The sequence below is a fragment of the Lethenteron reissneri genome, chromosome 43 (genome assembly GCF_015708825.2).
Source record: "Lethenteron reissneri isolate LAM-NWPU_2019-01 chromosome 43, ASM1570882v1, whole genome shotgun sequence".
NCBI lineage: Eukaryota > Metazoa > Chordata > Hyperoartia > Petromyzontiformes > Petromyzontidae > Lethenteron > Lethenteron reissneri.
Window position 1 is genome coordinate 344,149 of NC_083821.1, and position 23,164 is coordinate 367,312.

Below are 23,164 nucleotides of genomic sequence, written 5' to 3' on the forward strand. Positions count from 1 at the left end.
CTGCATTCACCCAAGAGCTATACCCGAGGAGATTCTCTTTCGGGAGGGTCCTGCATCATTGGGATGTTTGTACAATTAATTTTATTAAGATAATAAGTTCATGTAATTTGCCCGGGAGAGCATCGCTGTGCCCTGGGTCTCCACAAGGAGGCTGCATAACTGGAATGTTGGGCCGATTCCACGACTGAGAGTGACGTATCGGATGTAACGTGCAGCCCTTTGTCAATCCACTGCTGGATGAAGGCCTCCCCATGCCGTCCGAATTCTTTCACCATACTTCACCACAATGGTCGCCAGTGCGACGGTAGCCGTGGATGCGAACCGGGACGCTTTTCCCATCCCACGAACGCGGCCGCAGAGAGAACCGCAGCACCGGGGACACCGTGCATATGTGGGCGTAACACTTAAAGCTCCGCACGGAAGGATTCAAGAATCCGTGTACTGTGCTCCCATCTCCTTACAGCCCAGCAGGTGTTGGGAGTTTCACGACCCTCTGATGCACAAAGCCCCGTCTCGATTGGTGGACCACAGCCACGTGCTGCTTGTGCTGTGCGAGGGGTAAGGAGACGTTCCTGTCAAGAGGGGGGGGGGGGCAGTGGCGAGGTTCGCGAATGGGTGGCGAGGGTGCGTGTTGAGTGAGGAGTGAATGTGCGTTGTGTGCCATGTCTGGCGAGTGCGGCGAGTCTCCAGGGCAGGTGTGGCGAGTGTCCACTGCGTGTGGGGTGAATGTGTGGCGAGGGAGCGGTTGGTGTGTGTTGGTTTAGTGAACATGCGGTGAGGATGTGGCAATATTGCTTGATGTGCCAAGCGTGGTGAGCGTGGTGGTGATGTCGCACACAAATATCCCGATGCAGCCTTCATACTACTGGGACAAGTGCTGTCAGCGAGCACCGGCACGGCACACGAGGAGGTGCTGTTGTCCACCGAACCAGGTGGTGATTTGACACAAGGAGAAGGCCACACCGGTTCGGGTCGTCGGGTTCGTAGCGCAGCACGCGAAACGCTGCGCTCCCGCTCACCACGCAGCATCACACACAGTGGCACCACGCAGCCTCAGCACGCTGCTTCACCACGCTGCCGCACACAGTGCCACCACGCAGCATCACACACAGTGCCACCACGCAGCCTCAGCACGCTGCCGCACACGCAGCAGCCGTACTCGTAGTGGTAAACAAGCACACGCTTGGTTGTCACGTGCACACACGCACGTCACCCCCCAGCTCCGGGTGGCAGTCTCACCACGCAAGCACACCCCACTCCCACCTCGTGCACTAATCGGGGATTTTCTGGCAGAGCGGCCTAATTAGTGGGCATTTCCTCCCCAGGGGGCGGCGCCCGCAACCTCTCCAGGTCTTGCTCGAGTGACCCGGCAGCCTCCGTCGACCGCGACCTCCAGCCGGACGTCCCGTCTAAGCATAACGACACCGACCACAAATGGCTAAAAATGTAACTGGCGCTTTATTTTTAGCCGGCAGGGATAACGGGGAGCCGGCGTTAAAAACGAATGTAGGTTTTTCCATGGTAACCCTCCTCACACGCACGTGCTTCCCGAGTGGCGTCGACAGCAATCGCGTCATCTCTACCGAGGACAAAGGCAGGTCTCCAGCAAGCACTGGTCGGCAGCACCCCCACTGCACAAAGCTCCAGCAACGAGCCCAGCAGATCCGCAGAAGCTTAACCAAGTGACGTGCGCCCTGCCCCCGTGAACCCTGTGCATCGGACATCTATCGCTAGGCACGGCATGGACCGGGTGGGGTGGGGTTCCACGTTGCAGGCGGCCGTACCGGGTGCTCAGTGCCGTGTCGGCGACTCCGTCGTGCCGCGTTCCCGCGCCGTGCGGGAGTACGGCTCCACCCGCCGAGCTTCCTCAATTCCTTCGTGCCGAGCGTGCGGGACGTGTGCCCGTGTGTGGTTTCATTTACAAGACGTCGGCTCATCCTTAACTCCGCGGTCGCGAGCCGGGCCCATCGTAAAACCACCATTTAATCGGCTCTCGCGGCCGCAAGGCTTTCAACGTGCTCCAAAATAAAAGGCACACCGTGTGAACGCGGTCTAAAATGTCAAGGAGACCTCGACAAGTCTGGAACGGAGAGCGGTGCACGTGGTCGCGTGAACTCGTCTCGGGTTTTGTCTCCGGTGAAGCGGCATGGCGTGGTGCGGAAGTCGGCGTTAGGAGGTAGCCGTGACCTCGGTGAGCGGCGTCACAGGGGGAGTCGCTGCGCTGTCGTGCGCTCGCCCGCGATCACCATGAGGGTTCCTCTCTCGCCGCAAGTGGTGCTGGTGGCCCTTGGACTTGAGGTGCGCTGGACAGAGATGGGGGGGGAGGGGGGACATTAACGTCACGAAGCACCGCGGTGCAGAAGGAACGACGCCAGCCGTGAGAAATGCCCTGGCGTGGCACCGATAATATCAATTAGCACCACCGGTTTATAAAAGAACAGCAAATAGTTTTAATCTTTGCAACGTGGCGCAGGGATAACATCACGTATCGCGACGATTCAGCGAGAAAACAACACTGCTTTCAACTTCCTGACGTGGGGCACACCGATAAAATCACCAAGCCACATGGTGGAGAGAAAACAACAAAAGCAACACCAATGTGTTAAACCTTCAGACACGATAGCACCTAGAGAATACATGGAGCAGTTGGTTTAATGGAGCAGGTGGTTTAATGTCGACGTGACGTCACGAATCGCGCTTCTGCGACCGCGTCCGACCTTGGTTTTTGAGCCGTTCCGTCCGTTCGTCATGGCAGGGGTGGCACGATAAATTGTAAGAAGTTGATCCAATATCACCTAAACTCAAGAGTGGAGTTGTGTAGCGATGTGGGACTCACCACAGAAAACCAGCCACGGTGACCATAATCGGCCAAAGCCGAGCGATTTAAGAGAGCACTCAAAGGGAAAAGCCTTGTCGACCAACGCGGTGAGATCTCGCGCGTGACGTCACCTCGCTGTGCGGCCCAGAACGAGTCGTCATCACAGCCAATCGGTGCTTCCGCAGACCAACGCACGTTGGATGCCGTGACAGAATCTGTGCGTGCGAGTCGTCGTCCTTGTTTGTTTGGGCGGAGTGGCCGTTGGGAACGATGTGGGGGGGATGGGGGTGCCTCACCTCGCCACGGCTCGTCCCCCATCACCACGCGGCCACACGCAGAGCAATCGTGGCGTCGTCGTTTGGACCCCGGCTCCACCGGCTCCCGGCAAAGGGGCTCCACCGGCGGTGTCTCACCCTACAGCGCCGCGCGTGCACACACACACAAAGGTCCCCTGTATAGCCTCAATGGACTGTTGGGGCAAGTGCCATTAGCGAGCACCTATGAAGGCCGGCATGGGGCACGAAGGGGTGGTGTGAGACGCACCACACTGTGCCACCTTTGTCTCCCCAGGTTCTCATTGAAGTCTAATTCAACCAAGGCAAGGCCCATGACCGCTTCAGATAATCACCGCTGACACGAGTCATGGCCAGGAATTGCACTCGGGATGTTGGGTTCATAGCGTGGCGCGCAACCACAAAAAGACATTCGCATGCCCACGAGGGTTTTCCTCAGGCGCCAACCGAGCGGAGCAGCGTTCGTCAAGACGGCGCAAGTCGTGGGGTCCGAGAGGTCGTGGGCGCCGACCTTCACGATGCTGCTCAGCATGCGCAGCGCAGGCTCCAGCACCGTGTCCTCCCAGCGAGACACGTCTGTTACGTCCACCCCGTACACGGGCGGCACCGCGGGGCCGGGCCCTACGGGGTCGGGGGTCGCGAGGAGAGGGCGAGGTCAGCGGCCTCGTCGGTGACGCAACGGGAGCTCAACAACAACGGTCGCTTCTGCTCGAGAGGGAGACGCAATCCAAATACGAGGAAGAAAAATCTAGCACTTGCACGGACTCCGTCACGCTTTCCAAACGAGAGCGGTAATGACGTTACCTTCAGAGCCACGTTGACAAGACGACGTGCGATGACGTCACAGGGAGGCGATGCGTGCACGCGATATCGTCACTCTGCCAGCCGATTCGTTTCACGCTGGATTTGCATTGCCAAATTTTGGCAGATAACCCTTTGATCAATGCGGCTGGCATTCTACAGGGTAAGTCTTTATAGCGATGCAACTTTATACTAAAAGGTAATTGATATCGGGTCATCTTTTCCAGAGTTATTGTGAGCCTGCACTACATATAGACAGAGCTAATGCATGAGCACTCTTTTGACCTTGGTTGTAAAACAGAAAAAAAACACGTAATTTATTTATTATATAAGCTTTACCAAGTCTCAAGATTGTTTCCGGAAAGGTTCTGCCATGCTTGTGAAAATCAACTAAATCGTCCGGAGAAAACCGACAAAACCAGAGGAGATAATTCAGAGCTCCACACGGATGACTTTCCTGAAGGGTATGTGTACATACAGCTAACGTTTACATAAAAACACCAAAGTCATGTTTACGTGCAAGTACTCGACACACAATATGTATGCACGTACACACATATGTAATGCAGGGGAAACCGGTCCACACACACGCCAACTTGCATGTGGCACTGTGTATATGTAAACACAGAGGCACTCCTTTCTCTACACGCGACGGCAGCAGCAGCAGCGAGGATGCGGGCACCCTCCTCACCGACGAGCGAGAATGCAGCGCGCGTGGACACGCCCGCACAGCAACACACGCGGCACTGTGTACATGTAAACACAGCAGCGCGTTCGAGCAACGGAGCGCGACCGACACGTGTGCAGGGGGAAGTCTCGGGACGATGCTGGTCCCCCGCCCCCTTGCGCTTGCCTTCCGCGGCGCTACAAGACACTGCGTGTCTACGCGACGCGGACCCACACGGTGCGTAAACGCGACTGTGCGAAGATCGGTAGGCGTATTTATTCTATAGAGGAAGAAGCGATGGAGTTGTATTTCTCCACGTAAGTCTATGTATGGGTTCCTGTAAAACCGTACGAGTATACAGCACAATACACACTGCGCTGGTTCTTGAATTTAATTGTCACCCCGAATCGTGGCAATTCATAATATAGCCGGGAGAGGGAGGGCGTGAATTATTCAATCCCGACTTGAAACCACACCAAGAACTACTGCAGAGTAACAGAGGCCCCTTATCTGAAGAGAGACAGAGGCGACCCCAGGCACCCGGCGCCCAGGACAAACCCCTACGCACGCACGTCGGGAGAACATTTTGAGCAACGGCCGTAGGTTGAAAAGCACTGTAACGCACTCCACACTCGGAGGCGAGGGGGCGGCACGTCGATATCCCTGCCAATCAAAGTCTGCCTTGCCGTATTGGAATTACACGGAGCGACAGGAGGAGGGGCGTGCGGATCCGAAAACATACGCAAGTTAGAGAGACGCCATTGCCTGTTAAGGACAAGTAGGGGGGGCTAGGGTGGGACACGTCACCCTACAAGGGACGGATGATGGCCGGTGGTCGAGGCCAAGGATGGAATGGCAGCCAAAGGCAAGAACACGGATGAGACTACATCCACGAAGCGGTGAAATCAGCTTGTCTGCAGGAGCTAGATTGTTGCATTGTGAGATGGACATGGGCGATGGCTTGGGTAGGCTTTCATCCAGCAGTCGGTTAATCATGGCTAATGATGACTAATACAAATCGGTTTAAAGCAACCGTTTTAATCGATAAAAGAAAGAACTGTCCCTTGAAACAGGTAAAAACTGGCAACGTTGTAAGAAACTAAATCCGATAAATGAATTGGAGCAGTCAAACAGTGATGACTGCATGACACTATTAACCTGTCGACATGAGCCCGATTCTCAACTCCGGCTCGCACAATCAGTGGCGAGTGACATCTTAATTGGGCCTGGCTCCCTTACCGGCATGATGAAGTACAGTCAACAAAACCCATAACTCAGCAGGCGGTGTGGGGCTTAACTCAATAGCGGAGTGACCGTGGCCAGTAAGTCAACACCTCTTTCCGAATAGTTTTTGTCCTGATTCAACAAGAGCGGGTTGGTCAAGCGAGTCGCACTACTATTTCCCTTGGTGCAAAACCAGTGAGGGAGGCAGGAGGAGCGATGGAACCAGGCCAGCAGGCGCTCCTCCCACCTGCGACACGTACACACAAACTATGACCGCCCCTTCGGTCGCGCCGGCACGGAGACGTCGTTGTGAGCAACGCACAGCTCTAAGCCACGAGCAGATCTCATCACGAGAAGTGCCGTCAACTCTCGATTGTCTGGGGCTATGGGATGGGGGGTCAGGGGGGTGGCCCAGAAATATAGAGACGACGCAAAAACGGGAATTGGGCTAAAACACGCAGTGGTTTACGTTCACAGGACAGAGGTGAAGACGTACAATATTTTGTCCGCCTTTAGTGAACTTGAACAACAGTAAGGATATAAAAATAATATATAGAAGAGTGATGGCGCAGTGGATAGCGCACCACGTTAAGAAGCCGGCGACGCGAGTTCGATTTCCATTGACGGCTCACGTCCGCGGCAGGCGTGGGGTAACCGAACCGGTGGTGGGGGTCCTCGCGCCCCGGGCAGCCGCGTGTAACGTGCAGGCAGCGTACGTTTGAGGAAGCGGTTCTTCACCCACTTGTTCTGCTTGCGCGCGTAGCGCCGTGTCGCCAGTTTGAGCGCCTCAACACCTGCAAGGGACAGGGGGCGGGGGTGGCGGGTGGGAGAGAAGGAAGAACGCTTAGTGTCAATCCAGCCGGAACCTCGCACTTTCACTGAGCCAATTGCCCTCCGTAGGCCGATTCCTTTGGGCCCAGCACACAGCCAGATTGAGTGGGGCATAACACGGAGGCAGCTTGAAAGGGGCCCAGGAGGGAGTTGGCTTCACCGAGGCCCATGACGGAGCTCTTGGGAGTCCAGGACAGAGCCAGCTCCGTTGGGGTCCACAATGAGGCGTATTCCACTGGGACCCAGGATGAAGAAGACTCCCGTGAGATTAACACAGACGTGATTCACCTGGAGTCCAGGATGGAGGTAGCGCTGATGGGGCCCAGGATGGGGCTAATTCTCATGCACACAGGATGCGGCCAGCTTCCCTTTGGCCCAGGACAGAGCTGACTCCAAGTTTTCTTGGGGGCCAGAACACGGGAGTCTAAACTGGTGACCAAGAATTACAAGGCGATGCTCGTGGGGGCCAGGTCAGCGTCTCCATGGCTGCACGTAATCGCCAGGAGGCGAATCACGGCGTGACAGCCGAGCCGGTTCGGAAGGCGGCGACCGCACCCCTCCACCCTTCTTCTCGTCAGCCGGCGCGAGTCGGTGACACGACTTGTGACTGCGAAGCTGCAGAACGAGATTTCTGATTTCCCTGCCTCATTTGAAAACCCCCAAGGCACTTCTGCTTATGCGATGGGGGGAAAGAATCAAACGATTCTTTCTGACAACGGAGGTCGAGACTCTGGCCGAGTGCGGCGTGGGGTGGAGGCGGGGTGAGGAGAGCGACTACAAAAACCTCAACTCGATCGCACACGAACAGAATGTGGAAAGCTTTCCCGTGTCGCAATAAAACCACTTCTGCCTGCCGAGACCACAACACTCGCAAAAAAAAACCACATTGGGGCGTGAATCTGATACACATCCCGATGCGAGAATGGTTTTGCTCAACCGCATAAACCGTTCCAGAAAGCTCCCTCACGCGTGGAACAACTTGGTTTTTCAAGAGACCAATCATTGTAAAGGCACATCGACAAAGATGACCATTTAGCCTTTCAGACTACAGGGCAGCTGGTGGCCAGCGGGTACCTACAAAGGCTGGCACGGCACACAAACAAGCGGTGTGGTCAGCACCACATTTCCGACATTTACACACTGCACCAGGTACTCATTTAAGGCTGAACCGACTCAGGAGAGGCCCACGACCACATCAGATAACCTCCACTGATCTTAGCCGCACCCGGCAATGAAACCCGGGTCACTGGGCTCGCATGCAACAAACCACTGCCTCAATAATTCCCACATAAGTTTTGATTTTACCTAAAATTAACGATGGAAAGACATTCACAGCCACCTTGACCCGGAGCCATCCGCACTTCCCACCCCATTGCTCGACGCACGAGCACGCTCCCACTGGCTCCCACTGGCTCCCACAGGCTCCCACTGGGCCCCACTGGCTCCCACAGGCTCCCACAGGCTCCCACTGGCTCCCACTGGGCCCCACTGGCTCCCGCAGGCTCCCACAGGCTCCCACAGGCTCCCACTGGGCCCCCGCAGGCTCCCGCTGGCTCCCGCTGGCTCCCGCTGGCTCCCACACGCTCCCACTGGATTCCCACTGGCTCCCACTGGCTCCCACACGCTCCCACTGGATTCCCACTGGCTCCCACTGGCTCCCACTGCGCTGCTGCGAGGCAGCCATGCGAGCAGCCCGCAGAGAGCGCTGGGGTGGAGATGCCTCCCACGTGCCTTCCCTACACGGGGCACCCGGCCGGGCGTGGCATCGGCCACCCGGCCCCACCGCCTCCGCACCTCCTGCTTGATCAAACCCTCGTGCCGTTGGTAGCTCCTGTCCTCCCTGTTACGCTCAGTAAGTTGTAAATGGGTCCCCACTATCATCATCAACCTCAATAATTTCACTGCTACATCAAGGCCTCCCCAGCCGCCACGAACCTGCGACGTCGTGAGGCCAAAATCATCTCCAGAGGTGCTCCCGAGAGCTCCCTTTAGCGGAGGCTCATTCACAAAATGTGGCTCGAGCAGTTGCAGGCCAGTAATGTAAATAACAATGCAACGATGCGCATTGTTGTTCACGCAATAATGCATTAGCGATGATAAACGTTTATTCAGTGAACGCATGTGCGCACTTAGGCTCCCGTTTTATTGTTGGTTAATGGAGATAAACGGTCACCGTTTATGAGCGCCGGGAGCAGCGCAGTCTGCAACGTTGGGCTGCTGGGACCTGCGCCACAGTCGCCGTCGCAGGGGTGGAAAATCATCTTGATGCGAACACCGTGCAGATGTCCTGGCTCTGAGTCAGCTTGACCCTGCTAGGACTGGCAGCCTCCAAATGTCAGTGGCTCCCAAGCAACTTGAGCGAGTGCACTCCTCCCCCCCACTCCTCCCTCCCTCCCCTCTCTACCTCCCTCCGCTTTACCATATCCATCCGCAGTCACCGCTCATTTCCAGATAAGTCTTCTGCCCCTGTTGATGTCACCGCGACTCTTGCGCAATTCACGGCTTTGCTCAGCTATCGTAAAATGACTAATTTTTATTTTCAGCTGCTCTGTCAATGAAATTCTAAACTATGGCATCCATCACACCAGGTCAGTCGTACTCCACCACACTTGCCGATGTGAGTCGGCGAAGACGGGGAGCAGAGTCGTTGAAGCAAAGCACAGTACAATAATAGATCTTGCCGCACTGCCGCCTTGACAACGTAGCTCACAGCAGCCCACGACACACATTTTACGCACGGCGACCGCTCATCCGAGCTTTGTCCAGGCAAGTTGGTCACGGGAGTTGTTTGACCATACTTTGCCGCGCCGGTCAATGCGGGCTGGTGAAGTGGTTCAGGTGTCACTCGTCATCGGCAGACAGTGCGCCGGTCACTGCACCACCGCTCCACCCGCAGTAACGCTCCGCGATTCGCTCGATTTTGTGCTGATGTGCACCTGCATCCCACATCCGGTCGTGCCCGGTGACATAGGAGACTGAAAGTTTCTCAGATGGACCCCCCCGTCTTCCCCTTGGTCCACCGATCTTGGACTGTCCATCTCTGTGTCGCTCCACTGCCTCCACCCCCTCTCCCTCCCCTCCCCTCCCTCCCCCTCCTCCACCTAACAATCGCCACGTTGTTATTATGCTCATTTAAACTGATCACAAGGATGCGAAATGCAATGGAAGGTGCGAGAGCTGGAGATCACCTTGCTGCAGCAGGGCCGCCTCCTGCTCGGGCCTGCACTCCGCTGGCCGCGTCAGAAATCCGTGGAACTCCTTGAAGCCGATCGACTGGAAGAGGCCGTGTTCATAGTCATGGCTGCGGGGACACGCGGGCGCCATCACGGTCTCGGTCACATCGCAGTGAGGCGCGTGGCGCGACACGGACCGGCGGCCAAGCAAGGGGGGAGGGAGCGGGCCGGGTGGGTGGGGGGGTGGCGGTAGAGGAAGTGGCAGGGCAAGTGGGCGCAAGGGTGGCTGGGATACGGCGATGTTACGATACGTCGTGCGTTACAAGGCCCACAATAATCGTGCTCCGAACCCAATGATCCGAGTTTGAGTTCACTTTATGGCTAACGTCAGTGGCGAGTGATATTTCGGCACTCGGTGAGGTGAGGTGCGATCAAACACCCCCACTCGGAAAACATAGCGACGACATCAACGCGTGTGCAGATGTTACATGGATTATTACAGACTACATCGCGGGTTCCTCATGATGACGGCCGCTTGGAAAGGCCTTCATCCAGCAGTAGACTGAACAAGGTTGGTAATCAGAATCAGAATAATCAGAAATCAGAAACGGTTTTAATCGCCATGTAAGTTTGCACAAACAAGGAATTCACTATGGCGGGACGGTGCATACATTGAACAAGTAGGAATCTTAACTTATATAAATTGTATACACTCTAACTATACTAACGTTACAAAGTATAAGTAATACCGAAGGGCTAAAATCTTTAAAATTATGAATAAGTAGACCTTATAAAATGCGAATGTAAAATGTTAATTAGCCGTATTAAACAATCTTAAAATACAAAAATACAAATAAGATTACACGTAATGATGGTCAAAGATGAAATCTCGGGAACCTTGGCAGGCACGAGACCATGCGCTCATGGTGGGTGACACTTGGCGTGGGTGACACTTGGCGTGGGTGGCACGCGGCATGGTTTACACGCGTGTTCCACGTTTCACCGTTTGCGAGCACGCACACGCGGTCGAGCAGAGTAGAGACGCCGTGCGATCGGGGCACTTTCCTCCTTTGCGTGGTCACTGCTCGCGCGCAGCTCGGAGAGGACTTTTGAGAAGCGGTAGTCACCGCTTCCTGGTGGCACGAGGTGAACCCAGGCGAAAGTGTGAAGTTTCAAAACAAGTCTTGCTGACCGCCGCTTCAGAACCGTGTGACTCACCTCCCCTGAGCAAGATGTCCTTGTTCTGCTATAGTTCAACAACCAAGGCTCAACTACAACAGCACCTGTGTTGGTTTAAGTGCAGTCGCTTTAGCGAACTCCTGCACAGGAAAGCTGAACTTTTGTTAGCGCCTAATGATGCTCAGTGTAATCTCCAGCCAAACTTTGTTTCGAAAAAATTGCCAAATATTTTATTCGGATTTTCAACATTGCACCGGTTTTCCTGATAAACCAAATAAAATGTGATATTTGCCCTAAGATGTGACAACCTGATTTCATTGGCTCTGTCGGGTGGTGGAGATTTAGTTAAACATTAGCATGATACCTACACAATCAAACTAAAAAATAAACCAATTATGAATCGTACAGGAGAGCAACTGCCTGCAGGAGAGCAAACATGACTGTGGGAAAGGCTGCAGGGATGTAGGAAGAGAGTTCACAACGCCGCCACGATGCCGACACGACCCCGGAGCGGAACAGGCGCTCGCACACTGTGGCCAAGCACAATCACAGCTCACGAGCGGAAGCCACGCGTGGTGGCGGAGCGACGCCACCAGCCCTCTTTCTTACAGCTGCAAAGCCAGAGGCAAGCGTCGCGCGCCGTGCACGGGGACCGCGTCCTCGCAGCTGGCTGGCGCGACTCCCACCGAGGTCTCGGGGGCGAGTGAGCGAGGCAGGCGACGAGTCACAACGAGCCGCTGGCCACGTTTTCAATGTCAGTTTAGTTTACTCCACAAGCGTTGGTTTGTTTTTCAAGTCAAACAGATTTCCTGCATAAATTAATATTGAGGCAGTGGTGTTCATCTCCTGTTTACGGTGGAAATTCCACAAACCTATGGATAGGGTCAGGTCTAACCATAGGACAACCACTGTTGACTTCACCACAAAGTAGTTCCAATTTTATAGACACCAGGAGGGAGGGATGATGGGCCGAGTCAACCCCAGCCAGGAATGGAACTCGCAACCATCCTATTCAGAGCCGCTCGCTCTACCGCCGAGCCACCGATGTGCAACGCGTGCGCCGGTGCATGCAATGTTATCACCGGTGGTCTAGAAAACGTGTTGCGCTTCGAGCTTCATGCGTGCTGCTACCTGTGCTACCTGTGCTACCTGTGCCCAGTGCTCTCCTCACTTGTGCTGATTGAATTAGCAACAGTCTGGGACTTGCTTTACACCCATGTGAGGTATGAAATAAATGAATAAAAGATGCTGCTGTTGGTCCTGCTGCTGCACCAAGCAGCTGCTGCCAAGGCTGACAAGCACCTGCCTGGCGCTGCACAGGCAAGCTGATGCGGCCGGCTGTTGCCATGGCGACCGAGTAAACATGCCAACGCACCGCACTCCCCACACCAACCCCCATCCCACCCACATCTCATTCAAATATCGCAATTACGGAATATAAATGAATTAAACAATTTGTCCGAAGGTGCACAAAACAGACGGCACGTGAGGGGGCCGTAGAGAAGCGGCGCCATCGTCGCTCGGCGGTGTAAACATCTTCGACCGGTCCAACGCTCGGGTTCCCAGAACCATCCTCTCATTGAGGCAACCATTGTAGGAAATCTGTCAGTCTTCCCAGGACGTCAAAAGTCCCAGTTTTATTGCGTTGCGTAGTAACAATAACGCACCGCTGGAGACCATTCATTTACGTGTACAGGAGTTATCCCCTATCCTGGTATTGTGAGAAATTCTTCTTCATGCCACATGTCCTCGTTTATTTTGCACCATAGAGGCAGCGACCCTCCGCGATACTGCCGGTCGTCAGTGAATCCGCAGCGGCGTGGCTTGAGACACCTTCCGTAGGCGGCGGGAACAATCGGATCGGTGGGGCGCGGAAGCCCACGGACGGCCGCTCAGCTCCACGTGGTCGCGTAAAGACGCGGGCCGCGTGGCCGCGTCCCCGTGACGGGCGCGGGAATGTGGGTGCAGCGCGGATCAGTGGCCAAGTAACGCACTCATCGCACGCCTCCTACGCTTCTCCCCCTGCCAAGTTTACTATGCGGGTGTTGCACAACCCCTTTGCTCACTGGGGAAGAAATGCAAATTAGATTTTGCTTCCTTTGGATTGACTTTTATAACAAAATGGTGATTGTGACGAGGAGGAAGAGGGGAGGAGGAGTGGAGGAGCAACGATTGTTATCGAGACAGAGTATGGAGTGGTGGAAGATGCAATAGCAGATATAGAATTATACAAACATTGGCACTGGGCTGACCCTTGCACTCGATAATGAACTCATCAGACAGAAAGGTGAGTGCAACCTGGATATGAATAAGAGTAACAGCATCGCACACAAACGGGGATTCCTACACAGTAAATGGTGCGATTGTGACCACTGCATCAGTCCTCCTATCATGCCTTGCATGCCACGTGACATCACGACACCGCATGTGTAATGCACACAGCCTTGTTTTGTACCACCAACTCATAAGCAAAGGTTGACCGTGAAGAAAAGTGTGCGGCCGATGGTCAAATATAATAACGGAGTGGCAGGCAAGGAATGGAATGAATCTGAGAGAATGACCACCGGGGAGATGGAGCGATGAGATCAGTTTGATAGTGCAGTTTATTGCTGGCTGCTTGAGGTTGTGTGTTAATGAACAAAGGTGTACACAAACAATAACGCAACGATGCGTATAAAGCCTCTGCCCGAATAACAAATTGCAGACGTGAATGTTAACTTTTTATCGTTTCATGAAAAAGTATATCATGGAAACCCTAGCCACGGTGTCATCCGTCCCGGCCGGCTCTGATTACCGAGCTGTGCGTGTGCACGCGCGTGCCCCGGGCTCGGCCTACCTGCCACTGGCGAGTCGCTGCTGGTTGTGGCGCTGGTGGAAGAGCGACAGCTCCGATAAGAGGCCCTGGGACATCATCTGCTCCACGCGCGCATCCAGACGTTCTCCGAGCACTGCCCAAGCACCCCGCGAGGGGTGTGTGTGTGTTTGTGTGCACATGCACACAAAGGCAAAGGTTCCCCATACAGCCTTAAAAAACTGTTTGGGCAAGTTCTGTTAGCAAGCACCTATAACAGCCAGCATGGCACACGAAGAGGTGGCTAGACAGCATCACGCCCGGTTTCCTTTGCCCCGTCATGCTGATGTTTTTACACCACAGAAGGTATTTATTTAAGATTGAGTAGACCTAGGGGTGGCACTCATGCCAACACACACCCGTGGCATTGAGATGCTCCTCGCATTGAGCTGCTGAGCGAATGCGGACAAACAGCTCTTGGAGAGGTGCGTGTGTGTGGTGCGTCTCACTCCTCTCCCCCTCTGTCCATACTCGTGGGATGTGGCAGGCACGGTTGAACCCTTGAAACATTGTCTTAATTAGAGCGCAAGATAACAGCATCAATTCAATCCAATTAAAGGCGGTCTCGTCGTAATACTCAATAATTAAAACCGATTAAGCGAGCATCTATTAGCACGGGCGATTACTCATTAAAGCATCATTGTTCCATAGGGCGGGTGATTATTTATTTAAGAGCAAGGCCCCGATGACAATTAGCCGGGATTACAGGCGGTCCCCATCACAGGCGTGGCTGGAGGCGTCCTCCATAAGCGGCGGTGTTTCTGGGAACAGCTGGGAGGCCCCGGGGCTAGAGATGCCTGGAGCTTCTTTCTCTTGGTAAACATTCTTCTTTCACTTTCCCCAATATTATCGAGATTGCACAATCAGCCTCGCATGATGAGATCAAGAGTCCATTCAGATCTCTTGAACAGCAGCGCAGCCCTTCGTGTTGACAACATCCCACAGAAGCAGATATCACAGAGCTACCTCCAAGTGCCCACTTTCCCACCAGCTATGCCTTCCAATATTAACATTCATCGCAAGAGTCAAAAGCAATGTGTTTTATTCTCAGACTTGGAATTTAGCCAAGTTAAGTGCTGAACCATTTTTTGTGAAGCGCTTTTTGCGTACAGTCAGTCATGTGTGAGCAGGCTGAAACGATGAACTCACTACACCTGAAAACCTGGTTTAATCAGAGATCTCTACGAGTCTATCGATCTCTCTGTAATTCTATAGCTCTCTGCAAATCCATCCAAGTCTATGGAAGTCAAAGGGTCTCGATAGAAGTCACTGGTGACCGGGTTGCAACCAACATTTCACTGCACTTGAGAATCCGATTTCAATTAGGATTTGTACCTTGGTATAAACTGCTGTTTGTAGTTGGTGTCGCCGTCCACTCGACTTGTTTGTTATTATTATGCACATTAGCAATCCCCGAAGGGCTGTGGGACGCACGCTTTCTGCACCGCGCTGCGCGGCCAGGAGGGAATTGCTAATGGTAATTATATCTATTCCTGTCCATGGCGATATGTTAAGAAGTTAGATGGCAACGTTGAGGTCTGCTAGCCACAAAACAGCTTCAGGAAAGTTTATGTAGTTCTGCTATTCCTCCGCTGAAGGAGCGCAGACTACAGCAGTTTGCTGTGTGGTGGATAGTTTGGGTTACATGGCCACAGTCGCACGACTGTGGCTTGTGCCTTCAACCCAGGATCTTACAAGCGCTGGCTCGGCACCTCTCATCTCAGAGCCAATCAACTCCCCCCCCCGGTGCTCCCCTCTTACCATCCTGCTGCGCGTGTAACCACAGGATGCAGGTGAGGGGGAACCTCAGCGGCCCACCGAGTGGGCCCCCTCCCTCCTCCAGCTGCTGTCTGAGCAGCAGCTCACTGTGCGGGACTCCCAGCTCCTCGTACACCTGCAGGCTCCTGCACAATCGCACGAGCAATGTCACTTGGGTGTCCAATTAAAATGTTTTTGTTCGAATCAGTGGTTTCATCACCATGATCATCAGCCACGACCAATCCACCGCTGAATGATGAGCTCCTAAAACCGTCGCCGTCTCTCTCGATCTTACGATGCAACAATCCACCCAACACCTGCGCTGCACTCTCTAGAGGCTGCCACTCAGTCACTACTCTTGACCCATCGGCCCGCTCACTTTCATTAACACTTTGAATGATGTCACCAACTTGCGTGTCATCTCTCATCCACATGTTTCTTTGTGCTTCTCAATGTAATTCCAGGCGGGTATCTTATTACGCTTATTTGTGCCCTTCTCAGTTTTGGTTCCTGTTTCTGTGATACCGCTGCTCTACTTTGCATGAAAAATATTAATCATTTCCCAAAATGTGTCAGCAGAGCTGCCCTGGACGAGCGGGAGAGCCACGGTGCAAACATCCCAAGCGGAAAAACGACCGGTTAAATATTAACAACCGGCCCCACGGCTTAAGTGGAGTGCTCTGCCTTATAACAGCCGCAACACAGAAGCAGCAGCAGCATTTGTTTTAAGTTGATTTTGTTTAACCAGGTGAGCGCACAAGAGACAAGTAGGAGTCAAATATTAGTGACCAAGGATTTTAAACAGGCCTGATTGCCGATTATTATTTTATCATTATGTTTGTTTACCCAGGAAAGCCTCACAGAGTTTCAATACCCTTTTGCTGAAGGGTCCTCCCAAGTTTTAACAGAAGGGGCTGTTGTTGCTATATTCAATCCCATTTTAATGAGTAATTTCTCAGCGCTGTGATGTTTGGCCAATACCAGTTACATTGTACTGGGTTCTTTTAGCCATGGGAGGAAACCAAAAAACCCAGAGGAAGCCCATGCACAGCACAGAAAGAGAACTTAGAAACTCCGCGCAGAAAGGTGCCCGAGTCGGTAATCGAACCCCGACGCTTCTTGCCGAGGCATGAATGTTACCACTGGGCCACCCTGATGCTGATGAGACCCTGAAGGTCGAAACCCATCTAGTTTGTCGCTGCTTAAATTCATGCTTGTCATCTGTCTGGAAGACCAGTAGGGTACATGGACTGATACATTTACTTCAAGTGCAGATGGATTTTCACCCGCTTGCATATTTATTACTTAGAATCCGACATGACTGCGCACAATGAGCTTTTATGCCCAGGATGTTTGCCTTTCAAGAGTGATAAAGAATCATAAAGGGCCTGCTGCCAAGACAAATGAAAAGTTATGCAATATGGAACAAGGACCACAACAAAGAAACGTTCAACAAGAAATGAGCGCGACCTACTGAAGTAAAAGTGTAAAATTAATCAGCCATTTATTTAATTTTAACGCAGCAATTTCAACATTCAGTTCATGTATTAGCTGTAGCCCTGTGATCCATTCGGCTCTTGAATCGGGTTCAACCGCAACAAACAAAAACACGAACAAGAAACATCTTAAAGGGACTACGCGCAACAGAAAAATCCAGGAAAAAACAGCAAAGTCTTCCAGAAAAAGCACCGTAATATCAACGCTCTGTGCAAAAATCCCAGTGGGAATCATCGTGGGACATCGGCACGTGACAAATGATGCATCCTCATAGTCCAGCGTGTAGCATCACATGACTGACAACGTGTGTACGTATCAAGGTGAAGGCGATATTGCAATTTTAAAAAACATGGTTAATTCGTGCAATAAGCCAACTACGTGGCACGTGCCTGAAAGACGACGCACCACCAGCATCCCGGCACTAGAAGAAACAAATCGAAGATGGAGCATCCAACACCATGGCGTTTTGTGAGCAATTTTCCCTCTTACAAAGAGAGGTGTAAAAAGGCGTTATCCAATTGCAGGCCTGGTTGGTTGTTTGTGCACTGCCATTCTCAGCACCCCTGCGCTCCTTCACCGGCCTGGCCGATACCCTGGCTGGTCGATCCAGAGCTGCTGCGGGACTGAGGACTGTGGTTTGGGTGCGTCGGTCATGGGCGGTGAGGGGAATGTGAGCATATTTAACCGCGCTGGTTGTTTTGTCTCGCCTCTCTTGAGTACCTCACCCGTATGGTATGGATCCAGTGGGCGACCCACGTTCACATGGCACTCAAACGTCTTTGCCACAGCAAGGCAGCGCTATGTTACAGGATATACTATACCCAAGTAACAAGTAAACCCGTAAAAACAAAGTTTTTCACTCTAAATCCTTTATATGTGTGGCGGCTAGAGTCCTCTTGTCCTCTGGCTTGAGATGGCTGCAATCTATGGGTAAGATGATTGTCTGCCAGTATTAAGCAATTGGTAATTAAATATTTAATTTGTTTTCCCTAAACAGTGTAAAATTTAGGAAAAAATTTTTCACGAAAATTAATTGTCACACACAACGAGTCTGTGTGGAAAATGTCAGCTCGATTGGATCACGGGAAGTGGGTTAAAAAACGAGCGAAAGATTTGCACGGTCCTAAGCAAGCAAGCAAACTTAATATAAAGGATTTAAAATATATTCGCCTGTGGAGGACGCGGGGATCGATCCCGCTATCTTTGGCATGGGAAGCGAGGGCGCTACCAACTGCGCTACTCCGCCACGGCCTGTGGAGGGGTTACGCTCTGGGCTCCTATACTGTGACGTTCAGCCAAAGCCATGAATGAGTTCTATTTGAATAAATGTAAAATAAATTTTTTTTTTCACGAACATAATTGTCTGTCACAACGAGTCTGTGTGGAAAATGTCAGCTCGATTGGATCACGGGAAGTGGGTTAAAAAACGACCGAAAGATTTGCACGGTCGTAAGCAAGCAAGCACGCAAGCAAGCACGCAAGCAAGCAAGCGAACTTAATATAAAGGATTTAAAAATACACTTTATGATTATACCAATCAATACCCACACCTTTAAAGTGTCTGACATGTTCTGGAAAATTAGATCTGCAGAGTAATTGACAACGACTGAGGAAACGTTCTACGAGGCAGCTAGACCTCTCTGCACGCCGTCACGGGTACAAAGATGTGAATAGTGGGTCATGGGTTCGAGAGGAGATGTGTGGCAAGGGTGGGCTCTCTGTGCCCTTCTCAAAAGCACTCTCTGCGCATGGTTCCCATGCCCGTGGGGAACTCTTTATGCATAGGAATAGGAAGAGTCTTGCGGGTGCCAACACCCATAAATAGAACCGTGGAACTGCCCCGGCCAGGTTTCTATGCCAGGGCGGGTGGAGTATGGTGAGTTGGCAGGCCCGGGGTGGACAGTGAGTAACACAGGGGAGCGCGTGGGGAGACTCGCACCGTGCCAACTTGCGCACATCGTGGGGGTGGATGCGGGCGGCCATGGCGGGGTCGACCTCAGACAGCATCCGGTGGAGTTCCGTGGGGTCGCTCCTCTCCAGAGCCTCCTTCCGGTCTTCGCGCCAACCATCGCTGCCACCCTCCTCCGCCGTGGCTCGGTCGACCTGCAACAAGGGTTGGCGCACCGCTCACAACCGTGATCGCAACAAACGGGAGCGATGCTACATCTGCGTGGCATTTGTATGTTGAACTTGTTTCGCACCGTACGTAGGCGACCATGCTAAACATCCCTGGCGTCTGGGTGAACTTTAATTATTATTTATTACATTGGTGGAGCGGTGGCGCAGTCCTGCCCCACTCCTGCCATGCGACTTCACCAACCCGAAGTGACCAGTGTGGTAAAGTATGCTCCAACAACCCCCCAGGAGCTGTGTGGCAGCTGCGGTTGTTAGGTGCCTACATTTTAGCTTTGCGAATTAAAAATATCGATGTAACAAAAATTACTCTCTGTAGCAGGGCAGGTGGAAAAGTGCTGACCCTGAGTATGTCAACCAGAAGTAACTTGAAGGGATCTCTCCAGTAGCTCTGATATGTGCTTTGGTGGACGTTCCCGCACTACACGAGTTTCAAACGGTAAGTTTGGACTCGTGACATATTGGGTGACAATTACACTTGAAAAGAATGATGCTTATTTAAGACAGGTGCGTTCCCATCACCTGCACGCCCGACTGGTGCAGTGCCTTACCTTCGAGTCAAGCAGCACCTTCCACAGCAGGGCCTCGATGTAGTAGTTGGTTCCTCCCACCACGATGGGCAGCTTCCTCTTTGCAAAGAGGCCTTCAATGTGGCAGAGTCAAGGAGTCTTGATTGTAAAATGTTACGGTTTGCTCAGGTAGGACAGAACGTTTTTTTTGCATTTCAAGAATGGGAGGTGATCACGGCCGAAGCCGTTGAAGCCAAGTTGCACCGCGCCAGCGCTTTCTCCCCTCCATCAGATCCCGCAGCTGCTGCAGGGTCGGGCATGCGACTTCCAAGACCTGCCCTCTTACCATCTGCTCTGCATTCCGTTTGTCCATTTATCCATCAACAAAATTATAAGAGGTTTGCAGAAGTCCAAAAAGATATAGAAAGTGGGGGGTAAACAGTTGATTAAAAGGTTTCTGAAAATTGTCGATCCACCCCCTCTAAAAAAATGTTTTTATCCCCGCATAGGCATATATACTTACACACCCCACATACAATAGAGTGAGTAGTATCTACTGACTCCATAGTCGTATCTGCTGACTCTGTAGTTGCAGCTGACTGTACAGTGGTATCTCCTGAGCCCAGTAGTAGCTACTGACTGGATTATAGTATCTACTGACTATAGTCATAACTACTAATGCTATATCAGTATCTACCGATTCTATAGCAGTAACTACTGACTCTACAGTAGTATCTACTGAATCTATAGTAGTATCTACTGACTATAGTCGTAACTACTAATTATATATCAGTATCTGCTGACTCTATAATAGTATCAGCTGACTATAGCAGTATCTGCTTACTCTATAGCAGAATCTACTGACTCTACAGTAGCATCTACCGAATATTCAGTAGTATCTACCGACTCTATAATAGGATATACCAACTCTATAATAGGATCTAGTAAGTATACAAAGTGTCATGGTGAGGCCTAGTCCTGTGCAGAGCCCCCGGCCTCGCCTAGATTGCCCAGCCGGCCGAGGTGACACCTTGGCAAGTTGCGTCCACAGACGCACAGACCCACAAACAGACGCACAGACAGACAAAACATTACTTTTATAGGTAATATGCTGCTGCTGGGACACATGGCGAGTAGGCAGCCCCTCTCTCTGTCCTTCTACATGGCCACGCCCACTCAGCCACTAGCACCGTCCTCACTATGAATGGCCGCCTCATGGATCTTCCCGATGTCAGCCTCACGCGATGTCAGCTTCACCCACTACTCAGATAGCTCTCTACCCTTTTCTCATATTATGAGTCAAGCACAAGGACTGTACATTTTAAACTGGGGACAAAATCCCAATTTTCATGAAAGCTGATGTTCTGGAACCACCCGGACCCATGCTGGCCAATCCTGTAGGTTTGGCCGCTTAAGTCGTACGGCACGACGGATATGATGGGCAGCGCTTTGTTGCGGAAGTCGGTGACGGTGTAGTTGGTGACGAGGGGATCCACGAAGCTGATCATGTGGTGAGGACACATCTTCTGCTCCTCTTCCGTCACCTTGTTAGTGATGATGTCCAGGCCTCGGTAAACCTGCAGTGACCAAAACCCGGCAAAGGGGAGTTAATGGCGGCAGCAGAGCATCCCCCCGGAGCAGGTCGCGTGTGCGGGAGACAACAAACACCTTTCGACTGCTGGCAGACGTGCCTCCAGCACAGAGCTCTGCAAAGCCCCTCGAGAGGGTATTTGACCTACTCGTCAACACTGGCCACACACGGCTTGGCCATCAGTAATAACAACAATGACAATTCCCTTCGTGTACCCAGGATAGTCTTGGCGGGTTCGTCTCATTGATGCACATCTTTTCCAAATATTAGCCGAGAAGGAACACTGGTCAAAAACACTTGAAAATGACAATACATCTTCGGTTAAAATTCACATTGTTTTAAATTATGAAGTTAAGGCCGTAAAATTAATCCCTTTGCTTATTGAGGAAAGGCTCACCGAGTCTCAGCTTTCCACCACTGTGTCTCTTCACGCGATACATTTCCCGTACCTCCGATGAGGACGGTTGGCTACGTATGGCGAAATAAGTTGAACGTACATACAATTGTGAGCTCTGCATTGCGTCAATGACCGATGAGCAAGGATATTTAGTTTGTGGTGACATTCTCAATCAGGGAGGTGGCCAGGTGGCTCATAGGTCGAGCGTTTAGCTGGTGGTGGCGCCACCTCGAACTCAGCACTGTGGAGGTAGTGAGGGTTGGCGGATCACGCAAACGACAAATGTCTTGCAAGACTCCTTTCCCACGGGCATGGAGCTGCCATAACCCTGGCTTGCCAGCAAGATACAGTCCGATATCATCCGTCACTTCTGCATGGGATAGAGTGTTGCCTCTTGGCATGTGTCGTTCTTCTACGGGTGCTCTGGTTTCCTCTCACATGTATAATAAAACACTCACTAATTATCTGAAAAAAACTTAATATATAATGAACTGCAGATAAATTGTTGGTAGCGCTGGCTCACTGCCTGGCAGCCTTCCAGCTTGTCTGTGGTTCCAGCTTGTCTGTGAGACACAATTTGCATGAACATTGTTATATAAAAGATATCATTATACATTTGTTGTACTGCTGAGATCCCAGATTCAAATCCAGACAGCTGCCTATGCTTAAAGTGGGTTCTCGGAAGACAGATCAATGAGACCGTGCGTTTGAATCCAGGTTTTAACCACAGGTTTATTCACAAGTACCAGATTGCTTGACCATTCTAAGGAGTTTAACACGTAGGATTTACCGACCAATATTATTCATAATAAAGGTTTTTGGTTTAGATCGCGTAAGTATAACACGTAAGGACTTTATATATCCATATACTTGACACACTTTCAACACGGTCTCATGCTAACATTGGGGTTGACAACGTAGTTTAAATATAACCCAAGCGGGTAGCGATGGAGCTCGGAAACTTTTCCAGGGTTCGGCATTCGTCTGGTCACGGTGACCCACCCGCTGGAACTTCAAACGTCGCGACTGCGCCAAAATCCACGTACCCCCCACAGGGCGTTCCCTGCCCCCACGTAGACAGACGGATCCCCTGTGCCCGCCACGGTACCCCCACGGCGATTCCTAGCACTGCGGTCGCGTGCCATGGATGCTTTTCATGGTGAGCGGAGCACAGGTGTCAAGTTAGGGTGGCACACGGGACGGGCAGCATCTTAACTTTGTGACAACTTTTTAAAGACTGCAAGGATCATGTGACATGAACGTAACGCTCACATGGCACTCGCTAAGCATTTGCCACTCGTCTAACACTCACCAGTTTAAACAATGAGATTAAACTGCTCACCTAGCCACCCGCACACGTATGTCGAACTTCTTTCGCACTGTACGTAGCCAACCTATCTGTTGTACGAGTTGTATAGGGGGATTACGTCAAGTGCCAAGTT

General features: G+C 52.1%; 1 protein-coding gene across 5 annotated transcripts in view; it reads right to left on the bottom strand.

The window, feature by feature from the left end:
• Nucleotides 1–1,439: 1,439 nt before the first annotated feature.
• The window catches only part of TRIT1 (tRNA isopentenyltransferase 1), a 56,926-nt gene continuing 35,201 nt past the window's right edge, over nucleotides 1,440–23,164 (bottom strand). For 3 of the 5 annotated variants that reach the window (XM_061569591.1, XM_061569592.1, XM_061569593.1), the window contains 10 exons: nucleotides 21,169–21,311; nucleotides 19,777–19,873; nucleotides 19,032–19,195; nucleotides 15,599–15,741; nucleotides 13,823–13,934; nucleotides 9,823–9,935; nucleotides 6,520–6,597; nucleotides 3,623–3,732; nucleotides 3,115–3,232; nucleotides 1,440–2,303 (listed from right to left, as the gene is read on the bottom strand). In XM_061569591.1, coding sequence (XP_061425575.1) covers nucleotides 2,170–2,303; nucleotides 3,115–3,232; nucleotides 3,623–3,732; nucleotides 6,520–6,597; nucleotides 9,823–9,935; nucleotides 13,823–13,934; nucleotides 15,599–15,741; nucleotides 19,032–19,195; nucleotides 19,777–19,873; nucleotides 21,169–21,311 — 1,212 coding nt within the window. In that variant the 3' untranslated portion in view covers nucleotides 1,440–2,169. Of the gene's footprint in view, nucleotides 2,304–3,114; nucleotides 3,233–3,622; nucleotides 3,733–6,463; nucleotides 6,598–9,822; nucleotides 9,936–13,822; nucleotides 13,935–15,598; nucleotides 15,742–19,031; nucleotides 19,196–19,776; nucleotides 19,874–21,168; nucleotides 21,312–23,164 lie in introns of those variants that run through there. The other 2 variants (XR_009756369.1, XM_061569594.1) reach the window with 2 other exon arrangements.